Source organism: Mchenga conophoros, linkage group LG7 (assembly GCF_057382185.1).
Source record: "Mchenga conophoros isolate Kocher_MC1m ecotype Shallow Benthic linkage group LG7, M_conophoros_male_GT1.1, whole genome shotgun sequence".
In the NCBI taxonomy this organism is placed as follows: Eukaryota; Metazoa; Chordata; class Actinopteri; order Cichliformes; family Cichlidae; genus Mchenga; species Mchenga conophoros.
Genome location: NC_140532.1, coordinates 43359377 through 43378994, shown reverse-complemented (window position 1 = coordinate 43378994; position 19618 = coordinate 43359377). Strand labels below are relative to the sequence as shown.

General features: G+C 41.7%; 2 protein-coding genes across 3 annotated transcripts; both read right to left on the bottom strand.

Moving 5' to 3' along the window:
• Positions 1-277: 277 nt before the first annotated feature.
• Positions 278-17150, bottom strand: LOC146570764 (AP-4 complex accessory subunit RUSC2). Of its 2 annotated transcripts, none has more exons than XM_085279411.1 (10): positions 16872-17150; positions 9087-10485; positions 8572-8788; positions 7474-8481; positions 5128-5204; positions 4846-5020; positions 4659-4764; positions 4522-4568; positions 3209-3872; positions 278-3076 (listed from the first exon to the last, which is right to left on the bottom strand). In XM_085279411.1, the coding sequence occupies exons 2-10, from the start codon at positions 10428-10430 to the stop codon at positions 2965-2967; spliced, it is 3750 nt and encodes a 1249-aa protein (XP_085135537.1). In that variant the 5' UTR covers positions 10431-10485; positions 16872-17150; the 3' UTR covers positions 278-2964. The 2 variants fall into 2 exon arrangements, with proteins under 2 accessions (XP_085135537.1, XP_085135538.1); XM_085279412.1 differs by having other exon boundaries at positions 7573-8481.
• Positions 17151-18300: 1150 nt separating this feature from the next.
• LOC146570763 (liver-expressed antimicrobial peptide 2) lies at positions 18301-19529 on the bottom strand. The gene is made up of 3 exons (XM_085279409.1): positions 19289-19529; positions 19049-19188; positions 18301-18774 (listed from the first exon to the last, which is right to left on the bottom strand). The coding sequence occupies exons 1-3, from the start codon at positions 19352-19354 to the stop codon at positions 18741-18743; spliced, it is 240 nt and encodes a 79-aa protein (XP_085135535.1). The 5' UTR covers positions 19355-19529; the 3' UTR covers positions 18301-18740.
• Positions 19530-19618: the final 89 nt, after the last annotated feature.

The window sequence follows — 19618 nt, the reverse complement described above, 5'->3', positions numbered from 1 at the left end:
GACACCCCCCCTTCTGTCTCCAAAAGTGCAACATGGCAGCTCCCACAAGTGGGATATGTCTATTCCTACACCATCCTACAGGGTACCTTTTCCTGTGTGGACATACCTTTGGTAAACCTTCCCAGACTGCACTGGAAAAGAGCAGCAAGTCAAAAAAATACCACACATCCCAATAAAATGATCGTAACCAGCATGATGAAGTTGTAAAATTTGTCAAATCCTTTCAAATCACAAGCAGTTAAATGTAAAGACACAAAAAAGAAAAAGGTGAATACATGTGAAGATGTCAAGTCTTTATTAACAGGTTGATTGTCACTGGGCATTAGAGGAAGCATTCGGGGGAAAAGAGAAACTATAGGAAGAAGGAAAAACTTAACAGACCTCATACTATTCAATGAAAGTCACATTTACCTCCATTTTCTTCCATCTTATATCAATACCAGTCAATCAAAGTATACCTGACACACAGTTAAATACCTGAAACGGCCACAAGGTGGCTTATGTGGTTAACATCACTGGAAGACCTGAAGGCATGCTACAGTATTAACCAAACAGCTCTACACATTTAAAAGTTCCATGCCAGAAAATGTCCAGAACAAAATCTGCACCTGTAAAAATGTCAAAGGGGAGAAAAGCAGCGAAAGGAAGTTGAGAGATCCAATGAAGACAGGACGACCTTCTGTACTTTTGCTGACTCGACATGCATTTACAATAAATCCATGCTGTGAATATGGAGAAGAAAGGCAAGTTACTGGGAATAAAACCATCACTGACAATCTACTACATGAGGCTGGTGTGTGTGAGTGTGTGTGTGGCGTATCTGGCACTGATAAGCACCTATTTCTTTCTTTTTTCTTTTTTTCATCAATAAAATGACAATGACGGAAAGTAATGTGAGAAACGGGAAGTTTTGAACATCTGTCTACAACAGATTCACATTGTATGAATGACATCGCCTTGCAGGAGAACCCTGTGTGTGGCACCCTGTGTCATATGTTGTATTTACACAGAAACCTCCCAGTCTCTACTACAGCCATGATGCTGGAACATGTGCATATCAGGTGCTGACGTCCTGATATCAGTTTAATCTTCCGAGAAAATGATGGTCGAGATGTTCTTGAAAGCGAATGCTGCCCCTCAAGGGCCCAAAGATCACCAGTACCATCTTTACTTCGGACAGACAGCGCCTCTATGATGCTCTTTTTTATCATTTAATCACGTTAGACTGCAAAGATGGTTCACAAAGTGCTTATTTTTGTTTTGTTTTGTCCCCTATTTTCTGAAAAGTGTTACTGGCATCAAATTAAAAAATTTGCTTAAAACCAATTACTTACCATTTTCAATATTTGATGCTGTCTTTTTCTACTTTTTGGTAAATGATGGGCTAAATTGTTTGCAGGTAATTTTATTCCTGTTTTTTGTTTGTTTGTTTGTTATTGGGTTTTTTTTAAAGATTTTATATGGCTTCCCATCTTTTTTTAAATAGATTTGTATTTTTGTTAGCCTGATCATATTTATCAAGTCATATCTGACAACTTATGGCACAAATTACAAAACTCCACAGGAAAAAAAGAACCAATTGCTGTACTCCCTTTTTGAAACCTCAGACTAAGCAACCTACTGAGCAACCATCTGCAGGTTATAAACACACTAACTGGCTCTTAGAAGGTTTGTCACTGCACATGCACACACCTTGCTACACTGGGTTGAACCTGGACTTCAGAACAGCCTTTATTCTTTATGGCATAGATTCAACAAGTTGCTGTAAACATTGCTTGGAAATTTTAGTTCATATCAACATGACTACGGATGCAGATTTTTCAGCTGCACATCCATGATTTGAATCATAACGAGGTCATAAAGGGATGGGCGTCATCAGCAACAACACTCAGGTGGGCTGTGGTGTTTAAATGATGCTCGGTTACTCCTGAGCCCAAAGTGTGCTAAGAAAATATCCCCCACACCATCACAACAACAACAACCTGAACTGTTGATTCAAGGCAGCATGAATCCATGCTTCATGTTATTTACGCCAAGTTCTGACCCTACAGAAATCGACACTCATTAGACAAGGCAGTGTTTTTCAGATCTCGTTTTCCAATTTTGCGGACAGGAGTGTCAAGGTCCCAGGTTTGATGTGCTGTGCGTTCATGCTCTTCTGCAAACCTTGATTGTGACGAATGCTTATTTGAGTCACTGTTACTTTCCTATCAGCTCAAAGTAGTATGGCCATGCTCACCTGGCCTTTTTTTGACCATTCTCTGTATTTTAGAAACTGTAAACTGGTTCCTAAATTACCCAGCCTAGCCCATTAAGCAACTATTTTCATGCTCAGTTTGAACTTCAGCAGGTCATCTTGACCTTGTATACTTGCCTAAATGCATTGGATTGCTACCATGTGACTAACTGATTAGATGTGCATCAACAAGCAGTTGAACAGGTCTAGCTTATGAAGTGAGTGCATATCTAATCCAATTTGAGTGACTAGTTAGAGAGCTATTATATCAGTATCACTAGGTCTTTTCCTGACATTTATAATTTCATGAATACTATATGTAACACATGTTTCTGCATACATAGACAATTAATTTATACATTGACACATTATTAGTCTGATGTGAAGATCTGCCACTTAAACTAGTCTTTTTTTGCTGTTATGCTACACTTTGTGATGCTACACCCTCCCCTGTCCATAGCGCTAATTTGTTTTAAAAGCACAACATGGTGATAAGCTGATATTTAACAGGTACTCAGCAAGAACACAAAAACATTGCTTTGATTCACAACATTTGGTGTAATGCAAAGCTTGCTGAGTAAGAGCCAAAGCTGTTAATCTTGCGTTTTTGTGCTTTCTTCTCAGTTCTGCAGCAGCATGGCTAAGCGCTGCACTTTCATCCAGTTAAGACTTTTGTTCTTACAGTAAATAATCTGCAGTCTGGCTCTCCCCCATGGAGGGTTTAGTTTTCAGCAGTCCTTGTCTGTTTGAGCTCCTCCTAGCTTCATGGACCTGATGGATTGAGCCAAGAGTCCAAGATGTGATCGGTCCAAACGTAGCCACTGTGATGGTCGCCTGTGGCTTCAAAACAAATGATAAAGAGATAATGCTCATGAGTAGAGTAACACACTGTCTGGATAGCATCCTCACAAAGACAACAACTACAACAACTACTACTCAGGATTACTCGCTCATTCACTCACTGGTTCTTACTTTGTGGTGTGTGCTCCTGTGTGACTCTGAGAAATTGCTCCCAGTGTGGATGAAGTACCAGTTGCTCCAAACAGTTTAGCCCAGCGAAGCCCACCCCAACAAGGACTTTGTGCCTGTTCGGTAGTAGGTGGATTTGAGATGCCACAGTCTTTTTCCACCTTTGTTTCTTCTTTCTTGTTGTCCATACTTATTTGAAACCAAGTATCTGTATGATTTTGGCTACAGTCCTCCATTCCATCCACAACGTCAGGCTCCTTAGGACACCACTCTGGAATAGGAGCTAACACTGGACTCCTGCTGGTCTGCATACAACCACACTGTTGCTTGTTGCAGCTTGAACTGTGAGAGCTGAGAGACTCTTGGTGGTGCAAATCAATCTGGTGTGAAATCTGACTGTAGTAGCTGATGCCTTCCTTTTTGTCGCCTTGCAGTCTTGGCCAGCTGGTTGCTAAAAGCGCTGAGCACGGTTGAGGTGGGGAGAGAGCCTGCTCCTCTGACCACAGCTGTCTGTGGCGTAACAGTCGGGGCTCCAGAAGCAAGTTGAGGTCAAAGGGCAACACAGAGAGTGGTTGCAGGAGAAGAAGCAGCTCCTGAAACAAAGGATGACAGCGACCCAGGGACATAGACAGGAACCCCCAAGAATGGTAGTAGGTTTTCACAACATCTAGGAAGAAAGTAAAGGAAGTGATCACACACAGATCCACACATAAGCAATAATATTTTGATAGCTTCGGTTCAGTTTTTATCATGGGTACTTTGGACTAGAGCATTTAAAAAGCTGTATTATGTCTTATCTTATTTAAAGTTGGATGCTCGTATTTTTCATGGATAAATGTTCAATTAATAAGATAAATCTAGTCCTGGTATGCTTCAGAAAGACTCCAAACACAAATTCTCCAACATTTTTTCTACTGACCCGACATTCCTGGCGAGGGACAACCAGTCAGAAAAATTGAACTTCTAGGGAGACAGCCTTAAAGCGACAGGAGCTAAGATTTCCAGCTCCTGTACTATAGATAACTACTGACAAGTTTTTGATAAGCTTACAGCTGTTTAGCTGGTTAACCTGACTTTAGGTTGTTAGACTGATAGCATTCCCTAATTGGTGCTAAATCCAAAGAAGACAGCCAACAGACTGAAAGTATTGAGGAGTAAAAAAAAGCAGGATACAGGTGGGAGATTATGTTATTTCAAGAGTCGTTGCAATCCATTTAGTTGTTAAGCTCACTGAGTGTCAGCGAAAGTGGTGCACAAGCTGAGTTATGGCTCCCTGGAGGCAGAAATAAAGAACTATAAATTGCCTGTCGCCTCACCTTTTTGACTCTGAAGATGACTGAGCCAGAACTCCAAAGCTCTCAAGCTGTAAGAAAAGAAACAACCAAGAGAACATCAAAGGTTATGTTCTTCGCACATCTTTATTTGCCTCATTAGTAACATCAAAGGTATTTACTTAAGCAGGCCCATGATGAAGGCTCTCAGTTTCATGCAGTGGCTGGTGAGCTGGGGACAGCGTCTGATTTTGGAAACAAGACTGTGAAGAACTCTGGTGGATGGACCTGTGTTAAACAGAGATTATAAAACTATATCAAAGACCACAGAATCCTGCTTGGGCAAACTGATGAGACCCTTTAGCCTACCAATCCTAGTAGAGGTTTCGACCACACTCCAGGCATGATTGCGGCGTTGTCCGATTATAAAATCCAGTTTGTGATCCCTAAGACCGTCCTCTAGAATATCCTGGATCGTTGGACACAAGTGTTCCAGGACCAGACCAGCGATTGTAGGACTGTAAGAACTGTTCCCCAGGCGCATCTGAGCCAGAGGAAATGTTATACATTATATTTTTTGCTTACACAATATACCTGCTGGCACATTTATATTGTGATATGTCAATAACAATGCTAAGGTCAGCAAAATACCTTTTCTTCAGGATCTCTGCTGCTGCCAAAATGAGCCATAATCAGATCCACCGCCCTGCTCACAGACCTCAGCAACCCTGGAGACACCAAACAAGCAAGTTGGACAGGATGAATTTTATTCAGATACAATATCTGACAACTTTATACTTTATACTTGTTCAAGAGCATGAACTGGTGTGGTGTTAAGGTGTCTCTGTTGATTTCATTGCTAGTTAAAGCTTATGTGTGGTGTGATGCATGACCAACCAATGAGTAACACCCAGAAACTGTCAGTTTTAGGCTGATATACACTCACTGGACACTTTGGTGCAACTTTTTGACTGCCATCCAATCAGCCAGTTCCATGGCAGCAACAATGCATTCAGACATGTGGAAATGGATAATGTCAGTAACTTAAATAGCAACTTTAATAGCCGTTTCTAACAGGAAAGGGAGCCTACAATTCACACAAACTCACCAAAATTGGACAACAGAAAATTGGAAAAATGTTGCCTGATCTGCTGCGACATTCAGAAGGTATTTGGCCAAAACTTTGGCCTGCCTTGTATCAACAATTCAGGCTGATGCTGGTTGTGCAATGTATGGGAGGTATTTTCTTGGCACACGCTGTTGCTGACCATGACGCCATCATGTCACAAAGCCTAAATCATCTCAAACTGGTTTCTTTAACATGACAGTAAGTTCAGTGTACTCAAATGGCCTCCACAGTCACCTGACCTCAGTCCAATAGATGTTTGGCATGTGGTAGAACTGGAGATTCACATCATGGATGTGCAGCCAACAATTCTGCAGTAAATGCATGTGCTATCATAGCAATGTTGATCAAAATCTCAGAGGAATTTTTCCAGCACCTTGTCGAATCTATGAGACGAAGAATTAAAGGCAGTCTGATGGCAAAAGCGATCAAACCTTGTACTGACAAGCTGTAACTAATAAGGTGGCCAGTGAGCGTATTTGTGTAAGTTAAGGATTCTGACAGTGTTCAAAATGTATTAAATGAAATTCAAAAACTAATTCAGGAAGCTTAAGCTTTCTAACTGCTAGACACAGCTCCACTTTAGCCCTGTAAGACTGGGACTGGCCCGGAGAGACTGGCAACCTGTCCAGGGTGACCTCTGCCTCTTAGCTGGAACAGGCTCCAACCCCTCCACAATCCTGAATTGGATAAGGAAAAGAAAAATGGATGGCTGGAGTTTTTTTTTATTTCAGTCCTCAATTTCAGATTTTATACTGGCCAACTGTTTCCCCCTAGTGCGACTGATTTGCTGCATTGCTGTCTCTCTATGTAGATTATTTTCCAAAAAGCCATATCTTCTTTTAATGATGAATTAAAACTCTGGAGATGGATAGTTCTAGGTAGGTTTTGGTATAAGTCAGCTTGTTTTGGGACTTTCCTTGTACTATCAGTTTAAAATCATGACACTAGACCAGTGGTTCTTAACCTGGGTTCAATCGAACCCTAGGGGTTCGGCAGAGTCTCCACCGTGACATGCACGGCTCATTTTGTGCACCAATAAAAAACATATCTATGTCTTGAATTTGAAAAATAAAATCATATTTTATTTTTCACTAAAGAGGGGTTCAGTGAATGCGCATATGAAACTGGTGGGGTTCAGTACCTCCAACAAGGTTAAGAACCACTGCACTAGACTATCAGCGTGTGTTTCAAGAAAGTGTTCACTAACTGGGTCAATACACAGTCATAGGAGAGCAGGGTTTCGGGGTTCATTATCATATTTCAGGAATGCAAATGTCGAAGGGAACCAAAGATGAAAGAGTCGTTTTTTCCATTTCAGCAGCGGTCTTCAATGACTCGCTTCACCCTGTCTCTCTTCTTCATCTCTCATACTGGCTAGCCTCTGCAAATGTCACAGTAAATTCTTTATGCATGTTGATGCTGCCTGCAGTGCTGCACCACATAGACTTTTTGCAGTTGTGCAAATGCCTCCTCTATTACTAATCTTTACCTTATTGGAAATGGTTTACATTTATATAACTATATTTACACCAAGCGACTTATATGGTAGCACTAAAACAAAGTGATTGCGATATAAATCATTAACACTGTTTCTACTGCATCCTTCTCTCTTTTGTCCCGCAGTCGCGCACACATAGGCTACAGAGAGGACGGCTCAGCCAATCCTGTGCTGGGAGAGTTAAAAATAGGTCATGTTTGAGAGGAAGCCCCTTCAGGGTATTCAAAGCACTGCTGCAGCACTGTGAGTTTTTATTGCTGCTCTTAACAACTCATCACCGGCTAGACAATCCAGTCACTTTTTACTACATTTCAATTATAATATATTGACAGTATTTCACATCATTTATCAGCAGTCAACTGAGGCTCACTTCTCCTCTGAAGATGGCTGATAGACATGGACTCATAAGACGTATCGGGTGAGAGGTTGAACTCTGTGGGCGGCCTGTCGCTCAGGATCAGAGACTCACTGTGATGACTCTGATTTGGCTTCAAACTGTGTCCAGCAGAGTCCTGGATTTGCAGCCCTGAAGCGGCCAAGGAGAGGAGAGAACTCAGAGAGGAGAGAGGAGCCACTGAGGAGAGGGCAGCTGTGAAACTAGAGTGAAAAAAGCCTGAGTCAGCTGCAGGTGCCGCTCCACACTGTGGGAGCTTTTCCTGTGGCAGTGAGGTTTTGGGAGGAGAAACAGACACCTGCGAGTTTGGGTGGTGGGTGTCAGTGGTGATGGTTAAAGTGGGTGGGTTTTGAGACAATATTGAATGATAGGTGGTGCAGTTAAGGGAATGATTAGCACTTTTAGGCTCGGCGCGCACTTGGCTTTGCTCAAAGGTGAGACTGATCAAGTCCTGGTAGGTGGGAATCCTAACGAGACTGGATCGACTCGGAGCCGAGACAAGACTAAGCAAAGTGTTAGTCTGAGTTTGGCCTGAATGTGGGCCTGCTTTGTCTTGCTCTTGGGCCTCTGTGGGACAACTAGTATGATGTGAATCCAGGCTGCTGTTTGACGTGCATGGACCGGTGCAGTCTTGGCTTTCACCCAACTGATTCCATGAACGCGTGCGGATGAAGCACTCTGGGCTTGGTGTGCAGGTGGAGCAGGTATCAGAGCTAGAAGGAGCCTCTAGGAAGATGGAGCAGTGGTTGTCTGTCGGTGATGGGTGAAAATCTGAAAAACTTTGGCTGCTTTTGCCTTTGAAACTGAAGGCCGGCTGCATGTTAGCAGTCTTACTGCTCTTTTTATTTAGATACTGCTCTAGCAGGCAGCCAAGGGGCTGGGACGGCGGCTGCGGCTTTCCTGCAGGAACCAGAACAAAGGGCTGGATGGGCAGCGAGGTTGGCCTCTGGGCTTTACTGTAGCGCACCACATCTGGACTTGGTCCTGGGAAGGACATGTAAGATAAAGATTTTTCACTCAAAATCACAGACACAAAGCAAAAGAACTGGATTTTTCTATTAGCCACTGCTTTACCCTTCTCAGTATCACAAGGATAGTTGTGCTCCTGGTCCTGCATCACAGATGGCTGTGTGGTTGCCACTCTTGCGTCTTGGCATTTACTGCTATGTGGGCCACACTGGCTGGGGCACAGCGAGCAAGGCGTGTGGGAGAGGTTCTGGATGCTATCTGCCTGTTTCTTTCTGCAGAGGGCTTTGTCAGTGGAGGTGGTTGCAACCTGGTAATCTTGGATCTGAAAATGAGAACAGCAAAACTGAACACCCGTCTCCTTTTGCTGGTCCTCTATCAAGTTTATAAATGCTGTTCCCAAAAGGTGGTCAGATTGTCAAAAGGGAACAATGTGTGCAGCAGCAAAGTTCATTACTCTTATCAAAGCTGTGTAACTGATATATAAAACATTAGTACATAATTTAATTGAGTCATTTGCCATTTCTTCTATTTGCAAATCACATTAAAATTATAGATCTAAAAACAGTACTTCTAAATCTTTTTTTTAATCATCCAAACACTATAAAGTTTTTTTTTTTTACCTTCTCAATTTCATTCTGCTGTCCTTCTTTCTTCTGATCAAAACTGAGAAGGAAGGGGCTGCCTCTGCTCTGACCTTCGGGGCAGCCGGTGACACTGGACCAGGCCGGGCTGGGTGACTGGGAAGAGAGGTCACAAGTCACAAGCTTGTAGTACTTCTGGTTGGTCCCCATGGCCAGTGTGGCCTGGCTTTGAAGACAGGCAGTCAGGTCTGATACCTCTAGAGAGGAGAGACCCGCGGGTAGCTCCTCTAGTGAGTACAGATTGCAGTTAGAGTCAAGGCCCCGAGGGGACAGGCGGGAAGCAGAAAGCAGCATGTCAACCTCCTCTTTCGGAGGAGAGTAAACCGTCATGCTATCAAGTTTGACTTCTTCATTCTGACTTTGGGGGACAGGTTGGAGGTTGAGGAATACACATCCCTCTGATGACCCAGAGGGGTGAGCTGCAGGACTGCTGAGATCATGAGGTGTGGCAGGATTGTTGCTCCTGTTGTACATAGTGCAGAAGTTAACCAAGACGCCGTCAGAACTGTTACAGGAAGAGTCACTGACATACTCCGTGTGGTTGTTGGAAAGAAGCTCTGGGGAACATTTGTGTTGGCCGTGGAGGCAGCAGGACATGTTATCCTCCAGTCTGTCTGAGTCCTTCTCCAAACAAGCCAACATCGTGATGCTAGATCTGCTCATGTGACAGCACTGGCATTCAGGTGGCAGTGAGTCCATCTGGTTGGACTGGTTAGAGAGCCACTCCTGATCGCTCTCACTAACCAGCATAGTTCCCTCATTGCCCCATTCACTGTCCAGGTTCCCGTGGGGCTTTGGGTATATTGGGTAGTTTGTGGCGACATTACTTAGCGGCCAATTGGAATTTCCATGCAGCACGAACGAAGAGTCCTCGTGATATCTGTGCAGATTATCTCCGTCGCTGTCTTCATCCTCTTCGTCCTCATTTAGCTCTGTACAGGGAAGGAAGGAGTTGCGTGACCGGACATTGCTTCTAGGCACGGAGCTTTCCTTCTTCTGGTGGGAACTCGTCTCTTCGGGCGACGAGGTGGATTCGTACTTCCAGCTTCCGTCGCTGCCTCCCTCCTCTTCTGTCCGGTCCTCGTTGAGGCTGCTGTAGCTGCTAGAAAAATGTCTCCGGTCACCGGTGAAGGCATGCTCACAGTTTATCGACTCTTGCTCTGGGAGGGACACGGCCCGAGTCAGGCCTGCTGAGCACAGCCGGCCGGGCCTCTTGGCAGAGCTGCACAGGGCCTGGACAGGAAGCTGCCAAGTGGAAAGCTGCACCACGGGGAAGTGGCAGGCTATCAAGGTGTCCCCAGAGAGACTGGATGCTCCAATCATACTTCTGGATAGGGCTGGACAACGAAAGCTGTCTCCATGTTCCTATAATTTAATCCTGGAAGAGTAACACAGAATAGATTAAATTTTGGGGATTCTGCAGAAATTCATTCAGAATTATACAACAGGAAGCTTGTACAAGCGAAGATAAAATCAGTATTAAGCAGTGTTGGGACTAACGCGTTATTAAATAACGCGTTACAGTAACTACGTTATTATTGTGGTAACGAGCACGGTAACTAGTTATTATGCCAAAATCAGGAACGCGTTACTCGTTACTGGGATTTAGATAGGGTCGTTACTTCGTGTGGTGGCATCGCGGAGCTTCCACAGATTCAGTAACATTAGCAAGTGGTGGAGGCCAGCAGGTGGATGAAGGAAAAGGGACGCAGAAGGAAAAGAGACCCGAGGCGGCCGCCGGTCCAAGTGTGAACTGAACTTCAGGTAAGAAGTTATGACCTGCAGTCTCTCTGGGTCAGATATGAACCAAGTTTAGGTGGAGTTTATTTTCGTTATTCTGACTTTTTCCGTACTGCGTGCTAGCTAGCATGACGGAGTTTCTATACAGCTGGGTGGGTGCTATGAAGTTAATGATGTTTAACTTTATTTTGTTCATAAGTTATTAGAGTTGCCAACCGTCCCGTCTGGTATTCAGAGAAAATATTAAACGCTTCTTATTGAGGTGAAAAGGAACAGTTTGTCCCGTAATTCAGCTACAATGAAAAAGGCACAAAGCTGGAGTTATTCTGTGTCTTTGCTGCACAGCTGCCTCTTCTTCTCTCATTCTCCCCCCTCCCTCTCCCGTTTCTACTTCAATCATGAAAACTGATCAATGATCAGCTGATCGTCTCTCTTGTTTGTTTATCGCTCACTTTGCGCCGAAAGAGGAAACCAGCGGATGTCGCGCTAAACAACAGCAGCACGTTTAAGCTTGATCAGCTGTTGTTAGAATTTATTTAATATTAATTTCTAGTATCAGCTGATGTTTGCTGGAGCCACAGCTGTAAACCTGCTGGTCATGATATGGTTTGGTTATCTGGTGAGAGGGAAACATGAAGATGAAACCAGGAGACGTCCTTACTGGATCATCAGAGCTGTGATGGAGAAACAGGTTTACCTTTTAGGTGACATGAATGAGTTGAAGGGAAGTTATGAACTGTTTCTGAGAGACAAATAACCCCAGGATCCTTTTTTAGGTAGCTGACAGCTGGTAACTGTGCAGGTGCGGATCTAGCAAAGTGTTGCCAGGGGGTTGTAGGGCATTAACAGGGAGAGGTGGGCACAAGGAAATACTTTTCTTTCTTATTCTCATTTAAAATGTCTAGCTTTTAAAAAATAATTATCTGAATCTTACAACAAACGATTGATAGATTGATGCATATATACCATCAAAACAGTGTACATCACAACAGTGTTTGTTTTCATTCAAAGGCTTTATGATTTTTCCTATAATGGTGGGCCGGTCTCTAGTCAAAATGCCCGGGCTGATTTTCTGTCCCAGTCCAGCCCTGTATGCAGCTCATCTGCAGTCTGGTGTTGCCTACATCTTCCTATTCAGAAGGCAGAATTTCCGAGTTCTGAGTACAATCGAAAGCACCACGACTGCAGTTTTTGTGTTGGATGTAAAAGGCGCGCATGACGCTGTGACGTAGGCTAGAATCATGGCAGCAGTCAATGACGGTCCAGGCGTGGGATTTCTCTCGTGGAAATATGCACGTTATCATATCCTTTCTATTGGTAGGTGGCACAGTGCACTTGTGGCAAGTAAGCAAGCTAGAAGACTGGCAACGTTATGGAAGAAACACATTAACAAGAGAATTCTGAGTAAAACCAAAGTTACTTTCCCTAGTAACTAGTTACTTTGAAAGTAACGAGTAACTTGAAGTAACTGAGTTACTTTTGAGAGAAGTAACTAGTAATGTAACTAAGTTACTATTTTAAAGTAACTTACCCAACACTGGTATTAAGTACACTACATTGATGGAATGCTCAGTCTCTATGTACAGCCATCAGCTAACACTGACAAGCATTAATCATAACTGAAAACGTTTAGAGTTTTGTGCAAAGCACAATTACATCTTTTTAAAAAATATATTTGCTGTTGCCATTTGCATGAGGACTTGTCTATTACTGCATACGTGCTTCTCATTTTTCTGTTTTCTTACCTCAGTGATTACTGCAGCTCAATGTTTTATGACGTGAACAGATTAAAGAGAAAAGCGAGAGTGTACAGTTTATCAAGTGGATTTTCCAACTGTATATGCAGCTCAGGGGCCTACTTAAACATTTTAGTGTTAGATTTAAAAAAATGCATTTTCAAATCTGGAGTAAAAAAAGAAGAAAAAAAGAAGAAGATAAAAACCTAAAACACATCTGCAAGCTACTGCTGTCACAGTCTTCTCCCTCAATTTACCCCGCCGGTCCTGCCATCCAAGTCTGCTTCTAGCAGCCTACACTCCATAATTCAGTCAACCATAACAAACTCCTCCTCTCTCAGCCTGGGCCAACCACAGTCACTCACAGTCATCTGGCTGCTCTGTAACTAGGGCAGCTGCACTGCAGAGTTGCTCCGCTGGCACTCCTAAGAGTAAATACACTTTCACATCACTTTAGTTAATTGAAAGTGTTCCATCATGTTCACGTGTAGTGCTGCTGACTTTGCACACACTCGTTTAAAATAAAAACATCTCCCCTTCATGCAATAAAATAATGAGGACAAGAAAAAAAGATAAATACAAAGCAAGTGCAAACTACATATAAAATATTCATCCAGTGGTGAGCGCTAATGATGTTCAGTCACAGAAGAAAAGTGTGTTGTTGTAGTGTTGTTTTATGACTTTAAACCAGACTGAAATTGGAAAAATAAAGAACAAAGTAGAATAGAGGTTTAGGAACAAGTGAAGTAGCTTCCTGAAAACAAAACAAGTGTCTGATTTTCCTCACCCACATTAGCTCAGTCAGTAATGGAGATTATGTTGATGGATGAGTGGCTATGATTACCGTCTTGCAGTTATAGGCCTTCACTGACCCATAAAGCCTGCAGTTTATATTCCTACCCTGACTCGTATAACACGCGCAGTGAAAACTTTCAAGAGTCAAGAACTTACAGATATGATTGTTTCAAATTTAAATGTGTAATGTGTTACTGATTAACTATTAAGGTTTTTTTTAGATCTCTTATTTTCTTTATTTGAAATTTGATTGCACAGGTTCACAGAAAAATATATTTAAAATACCATTTTTATGATTCTGGCTCAGATACAGGCTTTATATATCAGAGGTGTCAAACTCAATTTACCACAGTCAAAATTTTGAAATAGCTGACACCATAAGAACGATAAGAACGGTGAAAGACGTCCCTCAGCGAAATCTTCTTAATATATTTGTGTCATTTAGTGTGTGATCTATTAACAAAACCTGATTAACAACCAGAGATAGGTGAACACACACACACACGAACACACAGTGGAATCCCAGTAAGAAGGGATAATGTGGATATTTAGTAACTGCACATTAATGTTTTATAGTCAAGCATCTTGTCTACATCCAGAAATACTTTCAATTTTCCAACCATTTTCACTCCTGTATAATCCACAAGAGGAACAGGAGTTCATATTACTGAAAAATGTAAGCGATTAATGAGTTCGTTACAATTTTTACATTTTCCAAAACCATCCATTGGGACAGATTACGCAGATTTGGATTTCGCAGACGCTTTTTTAAAAACACTGTAATGTAACTGTAATGTAATTCAACACATACATACTAAAATAACAATTGTACGCTTTTTTGTTTCTTGTAGGAGTTTTGCTAATTTTTTGACAGCTAATTTTTTATATTATGGCAAAAATTCACTTAGGGGACTGAAATAACAGTTGCAGGACAGCAGTGCTCATAAAACAACATTACACAGTTTACAATTATCATAATTCAGGTAATATAAAATATATATTATTAAAATATGCATGTCACGCCTGGCCATAAAGTAAAAGGCATACAGTTATCACCATCATATAGACGAGTTATCTTTGATTAAAGCACATTCTGTGGGTTATTGCACATAACATATAATCACATCATATGACACAAAATCCTGTTTCTGGTAAATATTTTTGAATGATTATATAACATTGTTTAGTGCATGTCACACTTCAACTCTTTGTAATAAACCTGGTTTTCAAGATTGACCGTTTCAATTGACTGACAGTTTAATGGCCAGGTGAGGCCTGCTCCCTTGTTATATCATGACAAATAAAGTTGATTGAAATTCTGTACTCATATTTTATATATTTCACCTCATGTTGACAAAAAGAGGTGTCAGGGGCAGTAAGGGGGGGGGGGGGGGGGGGTGTAAAAATCATGCAATTGAAGCTTTGAGAGACAGCAACAACTTAAGGAATTGGTCCAAGTGTGCAATCAAGAAATGCCTGCATGAATGTAAATACAGAGTTCACAACAAGGCACAAACCACTGGCTACACTCAAGAACTAGCAGGCCAGATTAGACGGCCAGAAAAGATCTGAAAGTGCCAGGTTTGGAAAAAGCATTTTAGACAGACCAAGATGAATTTTTCAGCAGAATGATAATAGTAAGAGAAAAGTCTGGAGAAGAAGTGAAACAGCTCATTATCTGAAACGTACCACATCACCTGTCTAATTTTTGTGGAGTCAATGTTTATTGCATGGACATATATGGCTCCCAGTGGAACTGGGTCACTGGTGTTTATTGATGATGTGACTGCCGATAGAAGCAGGAGCATGAATTGTGAAGTGCGTAGGGCTACACTCTCTGCTCAGATTCAACTAAATGCTGCAAAACTGATAAGACAGAGCTTGATTGTGCACATGGATAAAAACCCAATACATGCTCCAAAAGCAACCCAAGAATTTGTCAAGGCAAAGAAACGAGATATTCTTCAATGGCCAAGTCTTTAACCTGATCTCAGCTTTTCAGTTATAATGTAATACTGTAATACTGGCTGACGCTCTGCTGGCTGACCCCATGTAAACCCAACTGGTGGGAAATATGGCCACCTCTGCTTTCATATGTAAGCCAGATTTTGAAGGAGAGAATTGGGCATCTATCAAAGCATAATAAGAGTGAGGACGCAGCTCTGAATCTACAGTTTTAAGGCCACCTCAGAGGGCAAATCAGTTCTCCTCATTAATGCGAGACAGTCACACATTGACTGTCTGATTTGAAACCAACTGTGGTGGTGTACAGAGGCAAATTTCAACAATGTTTGTCCAACAAGTTATGAACCTGAATATGTTTTTCTGTGTTTGTCTTTATTTCTTCATTTCATTTGTTGCAGATCATTTTTGGCTCCTTAAATACGAGGACATGATTAATTTAGAAATGAAAGCTTTTCCACTTCCCAACTGCATAACAGCCTTGTTCATGGGCATCATTCCCTGATGGTCTTGGAACATGTAAGATATTATAGCTACATTTGACATTAGTATCAACAGCTATACTGAAAATAAAGGCATTTATGAATTTCAGTCCAGGTATGTATGGTGGAAGGTCTCAGAATCCCACTGAACCCCTGAATTATCACGAGTCACATCTATACATCAAGTGTCAGTATCCCAAACCTCAGCACATGCTGCTTCTGACTTCTAACCCTTGTCTACCTTATATTATGAAGGAATTTGCTCATAAAATGTAACTATAGTTATGTTTATTATTTAAAGTATTATCCATACTCGTAATAAACAAATCAGTTTAAGTTATTTGGTCAACATTTAGGAACCTTACACGAATATCAGTCCTTTAGTTTAGTTTCCCTTGAGTCACCCTATTTTCAGTATTATAATATAACAGGAATGTAGGCCAGAACCTCAGACTACTTGTCTGCAACAACATCACTGCAAAGTGGATACAACTCCTCATCTTTGCCGGTAGTCCTCCTACCTTGCATCTCAAATATCTAAGCCAATCAAACCGGCCCTCTGCGTACTGGAGCGCATGGACATGGTTCTGATTAACTGAGCTGCTTCTCTAGAAATATCTGTCAGGTCTAGTTAGCATCAACCTGAAGGATGGATGTTGTGGTTACATGAAAGCAAAGAGGCCCAGACAGTGCTTGTTAAGAGCGACGATGCCCTGTAACTAGACAACATCAGTGACTGCTCATCGTGGTCTCCAGTTAATGTGAAGGGAAAGTTTCACGAGGATCTCGAGAATCAGAGATGATGTCTGACCTGCATCTTACCTTGCGGCCAGGTGTTTGTGTGCATCTACACAATGGCAAAGAAATATTCAAAGTGGCTTAAGTGGGACACGTTAGACAACAAGAGGCAGGGCACACAGCTTCTAGAAATAGCAAACCCACACACAAGAAAATGTGAAGTGACCAAATACGAGAACAAGATATGAGCTGAAGCACTTAATGAAAGGCAACATAGCAGGAGCGCAAAACGCATTCAAAGCAGCACCTACTTGAAAACAGCCGTCAGTTAAAGGTGATCTCCATCCGAGCAGGTGCTTCATGTGGATGTGGTTTGGTCCAAAAACATGCACTTTTTTTTATTATTACGGACGAGACTATTCGACGCACTAGAGCCGTCAAAGGCGTATTATGAAAGCTAATGTTTTCATCTATGTTGTCAGAGATCTCCGGTTAAAACCTCTTATTCATAACTATTAATAAACACTAGGGTAATATGAAACCGCTCCGGCATTGAAGTCCCCCACAGACACAGCGGTCCCCACGCCGCCGCTTCTCCACCGCTCAGGATGGATGGGTTGTTGCGTCACGACCAGGTTAGCCAATGAGGAGGGAGAAGTTCCTGTTACTCAAGTATCCAAGACACCCGGTAGGAAGCAAGTAAAACCTAATATACTTCGATTTTTCTTATTTTGTTATTGTTGTTTTTTGTTTTGTCTTGTTTTGTTTTTGGCGGGGGTGGAAACGATAAAAATAAACATGCTGTTCAGTGCCTCGTCTGATTGCTGACATCTATTTTTCTTACTCAAGAATAAATATTATTATTATTATTGTTATCCACACTCATAAACAATATAAGTGGTGGGTGTAGTAAACAGTGAAGGCATGATCCATTGGTTCTCAAAACTATACGCCCTTGCTGCTCTAATAATAGAGTATTATTTGGCGGATAGCAGGCCTGTACGTCTCAAACGTGCTTTTGCCATAGCATATTCACTTCTTAAACAGCCCCAGCTCGCCCTCTAGCGGTGAAACTGAGGATTTAGGGTTCAGTTGTTGATGTGTTTCACTTCCCATTCTCACGTGATTGACAGCTCTAAAACCCCTTTTAGGTGAGGGTATCAATAACAGCTTCAGTCCAAGTAAGAGACGTGATATGTTCAAGACCTTCTGTAATACTGGCTGACGCTCTGCTGGCTGACCCCATGTAAACCCAACTGGTGGGAAATATGGCCACCTCTGCTTTCATATGTAAGCCAGATTTTGAAGGAGAGAATTGGGCATCTATCAAAGCATAATAAGAGTGAGGACGCAGCTCTGAATCTACAGTTTTAAGGCCACCTCAGAGGGCAAATCAGTTCTCCTCATTAATGCGAGATATAAACCATTTAGGGCAGGTATCTTCAAATCTCATTGGTGTGAGGTCATGGGCTCAGGCAGTATTTGTGGCATTTTTAAAAAGCTGCCAAACATGTCAGAATAACTACAGAGGCATAAGTACTAAGTACTACTGCAGGTATGAGTAATGACAGTAGATTTTGGCACAAAGTTCCAGCCCAAATTCTGTTTTTAGCTGGGTGGAAAGCTGTTTTTCAAGCTCCTCAACTGAAAGAGTAGCAGGAAGTGTGAGAAATATATAAATGTGTTTTGAATTTATTTTACTACTAAAAAAGAAAATGAAGATGTGGGCAGTACAACCTCTTCAAAAAAAATGTATAGTATATTTGAATTTTTACATTATTTACAATATTTACAAATAAATACATTAAAAAAATCTCTTTAAAAAAAAACAAAAAAACAACAGCAACAACCTTGAACCAATAAACCCAGAGCGGCTCAAACTTTGCATGGATATTTATATTTTCTTATAAAACACATTCAGATTACACAGCTTGTGTGATGTTGCAGCAGCGTTTTAGACAAATCACTTAAGGTGGTGCCATTTGATTGGTTATGCATGCCTGGATTTTACAGCTTTGTTTTTGATACAGCGCGGTGGGAAAAGATCTGATTGCTCAGAATGAATGTTGGAGCCAGAATAAAGGAGCGGGCAGGTTTTTGAAAACAAAACAAAACAGGCAGTTGTGGTCCATAAAGCAGATGTCTGTTGTAGATTCTGATGGTGTTTGTGCATCTCTTTTTCAGGTGGTGATCCAGAAAGAACAGATATTTTTCCTGTAAAGATAAGAATGATTGCACCATTATTACCCTTTGACTTTATCCAGACCATGCATGCAAAATACACGTGTACACACCTTCACACTGCCTATGTACAGCATAGTAATGAACACACTGTGAAAACTGTTTTTTTTTTTTAAAGAATATGATGCTGAGTTTGACATTTAAGAGCTACACAGAGTTAATGTAAAATAGTCAAAAAATGATCAGGAGTATCAGGAAGACAGGTAAACCGATGGACTGTCATGAAATATTTAAGCTTCAGCTGTACCTGCAGTATTTTGTGCCACACTCTAGGTGATCCCTGCAGCTGGCACCGACTGGCTTCAGACTGTTCCAGCGCCACAACAGTGAACGTTTGGTTCGCTGAATTAAGCCATGCCACTCGTCAGGCACAGGCATTGAATGAACCTGTAAAGGTAAATATTTGATCCTTTAGCTTTGTCATATAAAACACTGATTAGAAAAAAAAATATTTCCATGAAAGTTCAACAAACAATAAATAACTTACCTGAACGACACATAACAAAGACAGAAAAACAGAAAGGATGATAATTTTTTCCTGGAGAGTCCTCATGCTGCTTACAGATGACGTTCAAGACAGGGGCTGTTTTGCTGCAGGCTTGGTTTGTGAGCTACGCCTGTATTAAAGGCTTTAATTGGGTTGGGGAGGAGTTACCTTCTGAATAATTCATTAATTTGTTACTTTATTGACTAAGGCGTAAGGTTTGGCAGACTGAGCAAGTCAAGTCAAAGTCACTGATGGGAATCTGTTGCACAGTGGTAGTTATCACACAGCTGAAGACAAAGTTTATCTATGTGACTCCAAAGTACACTTTGG